The sequence below is a fragment of the Callorhinchus milii genome, unplaced genomic scaffold (assembly GCF_018977255.1).
Source record: "Callorhinchus milii isolate IMCB2004 unplaced genomic scaffold, IMCB_Cmil_1.0 Scaffold44, whole genome shotgun sequence".
Lineage (NCBI taxonomy): Eukaryota > Metazoa > Chordata > Chondrichthyes > Chimaeriformes > Callorhinchidae > Callorhinchus > Callorhinchus milii.
This window is the reverse complement of record NW_024704785.1, coordinates 245,475-254,164: the sequence shown is the minus strand read 5'-3', so window position 1 is coordinate 254,164 and position 8,690 is coordinate 245,475. Positions and strand designations below refer to the sequence as shown.

Here is an 8,690-nt window from a genome sequence, read left to right as displayed (position 1 = left end):
TGCCCCCTCGTACCTCTCTTGACCTGCTGACTCCCTACCAACCTGCCCGCTCCCTCCGTTCAGCGGGCTCCGGTCTGCTCCATGTCTCCCGCCCGACCCGCCCTACCATCGGTGGCCGGGCTTTCAGCCTCTCTGCCCCCACACTCTGGAACTCCATCCCACGGTCCCTTCGTCTCGCTTCCTCCCTTGCCTCCTTCAAGGCCGGTCTCAAGACCCTTCTCTTTGATCGTGCCTTTGGTCTCCCTCCCACCTCTTTGCCTTCCCTCTCCCCTACACCACCCCTCCCTCATGTTCAGGCCCCGACACCTCACTGTTCAGCACTTTGGGACGTCCTCCCGACGTGAAAGGCGCTCTATAAATGTAATTTTGCTGTTGTTGTTGATACAGTAAGCACAGCTACATTCCATGCTACGTCTCTAGCCTCAACCATTAGTGCTTTGACTTGAGTGCTTGAAAACATTTCACACCTCCAAGCCAAACAAGCTGGTCAACCAGGATGATAATCTTGTTTGCCTCTGATCTGCCTGACTTTGCCAGGTGTGTCTCCAGTTCATTCCCAGGAAGACGTGGCTGAATCCCCCCCCACTCCCTCCAGTAGAGCGATGGGGTGGAGAGCAAATTAAAAAATGTTCAAATGGGAACTGGTGTAAATGGCATGAGCCCTGGAAAAAACACCTTAGGTGGTAACGTGCATCTTGTGCAGGATTTTGCACTTACGTCATGCTGACCCTGTGAGACATTTGTTCCAAGATAACATTTTATGTTTGTACTTGTCATTTTACTTGAAACTGCAGTTCGTAAATCACAGGTTTCTGTTCCATTTTAATTTGCAAAAATGTTACGTTAACTTTATTCATATATTTGGAAACTTTTATTTTATTCTATAAAATATTACATCTCTTAATAGGAACATATTTTATTGAACTATATACACAGATACTTTCTACATAATTTGTTTGGTTGAAAATGCAGAACAAAAGTCTATTGGGGTAAAGTTTGTGGCGTTTCAAAATGAACTGGTGTTATGGTCGGTAATGGTTTTAAAGTGGTACTTGGAACAGTTTGTGTCAAGCACTAAATGACCACTAGGTGACAAGACTCTCCTGCAGTATGGATCCTTCCAATGAAGCTTTCAGAAATTGAGAAGCCATTACCTTAAATCAAGTTATATATGCATTTTTAATTGTAAATTCTGGCTCCTGGATTAGTGTTAGGCATATTTTGTAATTCTGATGTTTGCTCACCTGGTGTGAGGGTCAGAAGGACTGAAGTATACACTCCCCCTAAAGCCTCAAATTATTTTACTATTCAAGACCTCGGCCACCCAAACCCTGAAAATTTCTGTCATTCTCTGAAAGGTTTAGTCTTCAAACTTAATGTTTAACACTAAACATTACAAATAATATTTCAAAATTAAAACCAGCAATAATTAATCTGGTGATAATATTAAAACTGTAAATTTTACCCCTTAGTGTTCATAAACTAAAAAGGGCAGAGCGTGAAGTTGGCTACAAATGATATCGGTTTATTTTCTATATGGAATGGTTTTATTTGGAGGGCTCCATGGAGGCGGCTCACAATTTAAAAAGTGCATGATTTTCTTCTCACTCTTTTCCCGCTTTTCTTGTTGTTCTTTCTTTTCCTATAAAAATAAGCAAAAGAATACCAGGGAATGAACATTAATGTGAAGCATTTCCATCTCTCATTGTACATTGAACTGAGAACTACAAATGCACAACAATATAATTTACCTTTATAACAAAACAACAACAACTTGCATTTATATCATGCCCCTCATGCAGGGTAACGTTCGAGAGCGCGTTTCACATCAGAAGGGTGTCTCAAAGAGTTTAAGGCCACAATGATGACAAAGTGTATTGATTGTTAACGATGATAATATAATAATTTTTACATTTGATACAGGAACTTTCACGTCAGAAGGACTTCACAAATAGCTTCACAGGGTTTACTGTGGAGTGACTGTATTTGTGGATGAACGGGACAGCCCAATTGTGCACAGCAATGTCCCACAAACAACCATGAAACAAATTACCAATTTTATTTGATGGATTGTTGGCCAGGAAACCAGGAGAAATTTCCTTCTCTTTGAGTCATGTGATGGGATATTTAACGTCAACAACAACAACAAATTACATTTGATTCGGGAGAACGTCCCAGGGCGCTGGACAGTCAGGGATTTCACCCGAGCAGGACGTTGGGATCAGGAGGGGTGGAGGGCAGGGAAGGTAGGGGTAGGAGAGTGACCAAAGGCGCGATTGAAGACATGGGTCTTGAGACATGTCTTGGAGGAGGCAAGGGAGGGAGCAAGGTGAAGGGACTGTTGGATCGAGTGGGGCCAAAGCCCGACTGCAGACGGTGGGGCGGGCTGGGTGGGGGACATGGATCAAGGAGGAAGCGAACAGATCTATATAGTATTAGGTCACAGAGGTAGGAAGCAGCAAGGCCATGGAGGGCTTTCAAGGTGAGGACGAGTATTTTGAACCCTATCCTCTGGGGATGGGGAGCCAGTGGAGCCGTGCGAGGGTGAAGGTGATAGGGTCATAGAGCTGGTGCGGAAGAGGAAATGAGCTGCAGAGCTCTGGATGATCTGCAGCTTGTGGAGGGAAGCGTTGGGAAGACTGATAAGCAGGGAATTGTCAAGCCCAGATGTAACAAATGCTAGGCTTCAGGTTCGACCCCCAATTATCCTTCCTCCCCCACATCTGGTCCCTCACCAGCACCGCCTTCTTCCACCTCCGACGCATTAACCGTCTCCGCCAATACTTCACTTCAAAAGCTGCTGAAACTCTGGTCCATGCCTTTGTCACCTCTCGGCTGGACTATTCAAACACCCTCCTCGCCGGCCTTCCCTCCAATACCATCCATAAAATCCAGATTATTCAAACTCTGCCGCCGCAGTCTCACTCGCACCAAACTCCACTCCCCGATCACCCCAGTCCTTGCCAGACTGCACTGGCTGCCTGTCCCAGAAAGGATCGACTTCAAGATCCACACCCTTGTCTTCAAATCCTTCAATTCCTCTGCAACCCCCTACCTCTCTGACCTCCTCTCTCTTCAAAACAGTGCCCGTTGCCTTCGTTCCTCTGGGTCTGGCCTCCTCCTTGTCTCCCGAGTCCTCCGCTCCACCCTCAGCCGTACCTTCAGCCACTATGTCCCGAGGCTCTGGAACTCCCTTCCTCACTCCCTTTGCCTCACCCCCTCTCTCCCTATTTTCAGATCTCTGCTGAAGACCTTTCTTTTCGACCGTGCCTTTGGTCACCTTCCTCCCCCTCCCCCTGGCTCGGCTCCGGGATCCGTTACTGTGAAGTGCTCTGAGACGCCGTCCGGTGTGGAGGGCGCTATATAAATCCAAGTTGTTGTTGTTGTGTTGGCTGAAGGAGAATCCGTTCGTGGAGACAAAGTAGAGACAGTGTGAAAGGTAGGATTTGAACCAGTCGAAGACAGTCAGCGACAGGACATTTACCCTTAGAGGCAATCAGGGATTCTGTGAAACGTCTCACCCGAACAACAGCAACTCCAACAATGCAACTCCCCACCGCCAACCCCCCCACCCCGCCAACTGCATTGTAGTGTCAGCCCAGACCAGTGGTTTGTTTTTATTGATTGAATATTTCTTGATTTATGCCACAAATCAAGAAATATTTAACCAAGAAAATGTATTTTGTTGGTTGACCAAAATGTTTGGCCCCACTGGCCTAGACTATGTAAGTTCAAATACTAATGTGGGGCTTGAACCTACAACGTTCTGACTCAGAGGCGAGAGTGCTACCAACTGAGCCAGAATGTCACTATAAATAACACTGGCAGTTCAAAAAGGATCCAAAACTCAAACATCAAATTAACACCATCACACTAAAACGATTCTAAGGCAGCATCTATTGCTCTGTTCCTTATGAATTATTAAGAAAAAAAAGCTTTAGAAAATATTTAAATGCTTTCCAATGTTCTGCGCAGAGCTTACCAGCCATTCCTCATACACTGCCAATGCAGTCTCTTCTTTCTCATATTTTATGTACTCTTCTTCATGTTTCTTCCTCTGTTCTTCCTGTATCTTTTCCTTCAACTTTCGCTTTATTAGCACTTCTTTTTTTTCACTCCTTCCATTGTAATAAATCATAGCAAAACAGTTAAAGCAGTCTAAATACAAAAACAATACCACTAATTCTATTTAGTTTTAGGTTGATTCTCTGTTTCCAATGTTTGCTTACTTTTAGTTCCTCCTAATCTGTGAACCCGAAAAAGGTTTCCCATTTTCTCTCTCACACTGAGATTTTTTTAACCCGGACACAAAATCAAAGTTGTGCCAAAATAACTTCAATAACTTAATAAGCTGTGACAGCTAAGGTAAACAATTCAAATGGTAATAAGTTGCGAATATTTCTTGCAATTAAATTCAAGATCTTTGTCTTCACTTTCCAATCCTTCCACGGCCTCGCCCCAACCTACTTCTGTGACCTCCTGTAATCCTATGGATATGGCCGCTCCCTTTGCTCAGCAAACACTAGCGTGCTTCATGTCCCCTGCCCTATCTGTCTCACAGTCAGTGGTTGATGTGCGTGAGCTTTTAGTCAAACTGCCCCTGTTATCAGGTTCTCTATGGAGTCCCTCTGACTTGCCCTTCCCTTCCCACTTTTGAAGCCCACCTCAAAATTGACCTTTTTAACCTCACTTTGTTACTTCCCTCTCTCCACCAGCTTGGGTGCCCTGCCATCTGTGTAAAGCATTTTGAGATATCTGCCCAATGTGAAAGAAACTATATAAATGTGAATTGTATTTTAGTAAACAGTTATAATTATTGCAGAATAATTTGGAGATACTCTGACATTAATTGCTAAAAAAAATGGATTTAGAAGCTGCACTTACAGCTCACAATGTATACTCCGACATTTTATAATACATAATAATCATCATCTTAACATTTGGTGCAGTGCCTTTCACATCGGGAGAACATCCCAAAGCACTTCACAGGATATACTGGAAAGTGCTATAGACAAACCCCACAAGCATGTACTTTAGTTTTTTAGCAGGAAACAATTTATCTACCATTTTTGAAATGCTGTTAGACTTGCTGTCTTCTTTTCGGATATTTTTTCTTCTTCTTGTTTCTTCTTTTCTATTTCAATTTGTCTTTGTTTCTTGCATTTTTCCTTCAGATATTCATCTTTTTCTTGTTTCCATTTTTCAAATACCTACCGGAAAGGGCAGAGTTTACTCAGTTCATTTAATGTTTACCTGACGCAGATACTGTTTACAAAACAGGTACAAACCCCTAATAGGCAAAGACTCCACTCGTGTATTAAAGCAACCACAGTCAACAAACAAGAGATATTATCAAGCTGAAAGAAAAGGCTTACACAAATGTGGGGAACATGGTAATGCAGCAGACTGGTAGAGCTATAAAAAGGAATAAAGAGATACAAAGAAAGTAATAAGAGGTGCAAAAAAGGGAACATGACGAGAACTTGCTAGAGATATCAAAGCTAACAGCAAATGTTTTTACAATTAAGAGAAAGAGAGTGGCAAAGGCAACTGTTAAAGACTGTGATGGACAATAAGTGACGGCAGACTTGTTAAATGAGTACTACGTATCCGTTTTCTCAGTGGAGAAGTAGACTATAAAGGGAACCTAAAAATAAGTCAAAGGGACAAATTTACTAGATTTAATAGGACTTAAGATAGACAAATCTCCACGACCTGATGGTTTCCATCCCAGGGTATTAAATAATATAGTTGAGGAAATTGCAGATACATTAGTCGTAATTTTCCAAAGCTCTCCCGCTGAGCGGAGGAAGTGAGGGGTTCGTTAAGGTTTTAGAACATTACAGAGGTAGGATCGGGCAAAACCATGGAGGGATTTAAAAGCAAGGATGAAGATTTTGAACTCGATCTTCTAGGGAATGGGGAGCCAGTGGAGCCGGGTGACAATGTGGGTGATAGGTTCACTGAGTCTGGTGCAAAACAAGACATGAGCTGCAGAGTTCTAAATGGTTTGAAGCTTGTGAAGGGAAGAGTAGGAAAGTCCAGTGAGCAGAGTGGCGTAGTCAAGCCTGGTTATGATACAAGTAGGGATAAGGGTCTTGGCAGCCTGAGGAAAGAGGTAGCAGTGGAGGTGGACAATGTCGCAGAGGTGGGGGAAAGCTGAATGGGTCAAGGCATGGATGTGGGGTTTCAAGGACAGTTGAAAATCGAACAAGACCCTGAGGTTCTGTACTGGCTCCATGAGATGGCCAGGAAGGTGGAAGGCGAACTAGATGGACCTTGGTCTTTTTTCATCTAGGATTTCTTATGTTCTTATGAGGTGAAGTGTCTACCGGCACCATGTAGATTGATGCTGTCAGTGCCTGAGGTGAGAAGGCACTGACAGGAGCCAAGCAGGCTCGAGGGGCTGAATGGTCTATTCCATTGTTCCTGTACTGACAACTGAGTATATTTTAACTCCTGCAAAAACACTGCAAGCAGATTTAAACAGACTTGACTTCTCGAATGCCCTGCTCACCATCAACCCAAGCTCTAGCCTCCACAAGCTCCAGAACTTCCCAATCAGCAAGCTCTCCTGTCTTAGCGCTCCCTCAGCCCATCACCTCCATCCTCAAAAGGGCTCTACTGGCTGCCTATCCCCCACTGAATCAATTTGGGGTTAGGTACAATCTTCAACAGTATGCAAAGTAATGTTACTGTTCTTCGATTAAATAAAACAGACTTAATAATGAATTAATGAAATTAAATAAGATTTCGCACTGCCTTCTTTGCTATTTCTCTTCTCTCTTCCTTTTCTGCTGCTTCTTTAATTTTTTTCTGCACTTCCTCTTTCTTTTTTTTGCAGGTTTCTTTGAGCACGTTTTCCTTTTTCACCATCCAGGCATCAAAGGAAGCCTTGGCTTCTTCTTTGCCTTCAATCTTCTCCTTTAAAGCAATCGGCAAATTTAATTTCATACTTCAGTTATCAACAGCATCAAAAAAGGCATACAACAATTATGAATATAGAATAAGATTAATTTTCATGCTGTTTGTTTTTAGATAGGGTTTGCTCTGAATCACCATTAGTAATTTTGTAAAGAGTAATTAAAAATTAAATATTCCTAGTGTTTACTGTATACACCTACATACCATCAATTCAATTATTTATGTATGTAATAAGTTGAATGATTTTCTTTGTATCTGCTTCACTGTTATAAATTTTCAGTGCTCTTCCCTTACCCTCCTCTGCTAAAAGCACATGGGCTATTTATGGTTAGGTTTTCTAATTTCTAAATATTTTAAAAGGAACTTTCAACACAGTTGTATTAAAAACATACCATGCTTTTGGATTTTTAAAAGCTGTTACATTAAAGAAAGCTCCAATGTCAGGGCTGGGATTACTTCCATAGGTGGTAGCATCCTTCAAAGGCACTGACTATTTTTCATGTGTCTTTATTTTTAAATTTACTGTGTACAATTAATTTTCATAATTTTATCTCCACTGCCTTTCTGCTCCTGGTCTGGCATCTACTTGCTGGACATATGGTACCTCAGGTACTGATTGCTCTCTGCTAACATTTTTATTGTGTGAGCCTTGGCAGTGAGTGTCGACAGGCCACTTGATTGTAGAGGACTGAGTTTAACCTCTCCTGATCTGGCAGCCACCTAAGAACACAACCAGCCCTGAAGGGGAATCAGGAGCAAACCCTGGCTGTCTTTCCCTTCTCTCACTCTGGGAAGGCTGGAGCCAATTTCACCTTCCCATACCGCCCCTGTAGAGATCAGCAAACCCAGATTGGGATTCGAACCAACGATCCTTTGGTTCATAAGCAACAGCTCCTTCGATTACACAATAGGAACTGCCTCTCAAGTAAGAATCTTTACCATGACCTATTCAGTCAAGGGCTACCTTGTGTATTCCTGATCATATGCTAATCCAGCATCCCATATGGGCACTTGGAGACTAATTGTATTGCTTGCTCCCCACCACTGCCCTGGATAAAATCAAATTTGATCCCTACAGATCAGGGATTAGCACAGACCAAAGCCAATACTAGCATTGACATTGTAGCTTCCTTTAATGTAACAACTTTTACAAATTCAATAGAAGAGTATTTTAATACAACTGGACTGAAAATATTTAAAAATTGGAAAATCTAACCATAATTGTTAACATACAATGTGCAGTTGTCTACTGAATTGATCTGAAATTATGATTGTTATGTGTTATGTATAAAATGTTTACAACAGGCATGTTTGTCAGCATTTTGAATCCGAGGAATGGTTGCTTACTACCCTCATAGTGTTTACAGACCGAGAAGTTAAAGTGATTGAAGTTGCCTATTTTGTGAGGTCAAATCAGCAAAACCTGAAGATAAAAGGGGAACCTTTTGTTTCTTCTCCTTTTCTTGCTGTTCGTTGAGTCTCTTATTTTTGTGCGCTTCATAAAGTTGCTGTGTTTTCTTTTGCAGCCACTCCTGTGAGACAAAGATGAACACAGCCAAATTACTTACTTGGAATTGCAGGTCCTACACAAAGGCCATGCTTTATAACACATACATTTAAGTCATCGAACTGTTAGTGGTGTGAATATTGAGTAGGAATTGAGTAGAGATCATGGAAAGTACCCTAAGTGTGTACACAGTGCTGTCTATGCCTTCAGTGTGATTTATGCTGTCTGAATTCTTGCAATCTCCATCAGGGAAAAGGAG

General features: G+C 42.2%; 1 protein-coding gene across 1 annotated transcript; it reads right to left on the bottom strand.

The window, feature by feature from the left end:
• Positions 1-1,504: 1,504 nt before the first annotated feature.
• LOC121851516 (microtubule-associated protein 9-like) lies at positions 1,505-5,989 on the bottom strand. Its single transcript, XM_042345395.1, has 4 exons — positions 5,376-5,989; positions 5,065-5,210; positions 3,983-4,118; positions 1,505-1,642 (listed from the first exon to the last, which is right to left on the bottom strand). Exons 1-4 carry the CDS (start codon positions 5,472-5,474, stop codon positions 1,526-1,528), a joined length of 498 nt encoding a protein of 165 aa, XP_042201329.1. The 5' UTR covers positions 5,475-5,989; the 3' UTR covers positions 1,505-1,525.
• Positions 5,990-8,690: the final 2,701 nt, after the last annotated feature.

What these genes read in the sequence shown, in the direction of transcription:
- LOC121851516 (XM_042345395.1), bottom strand. Translation starts at nt 5,474, where the DNA reads ATGTTCCCTTTTTTGCACCTCTTATTACTTTCTTTGTATCTCTTTATT. An exon ending in CTAACAGCATTTCAAAAATG is followed by an intron (nt 4,119 to 5,064) that starts GTAGATAAATTG and finishes TTACAATGGAAG; the next exon opens with GAGTGAAAAAAAAGAAGTGC. An exon ending in CAGTGTATGAGGAATGGCTG is followed by an intron (nt 1,643 to 3,982) that starts GTAAGCTCTGCG and finishes TTATTTTTATAG; the next exon opens with GAAAAGAAAGAACAACAAGA.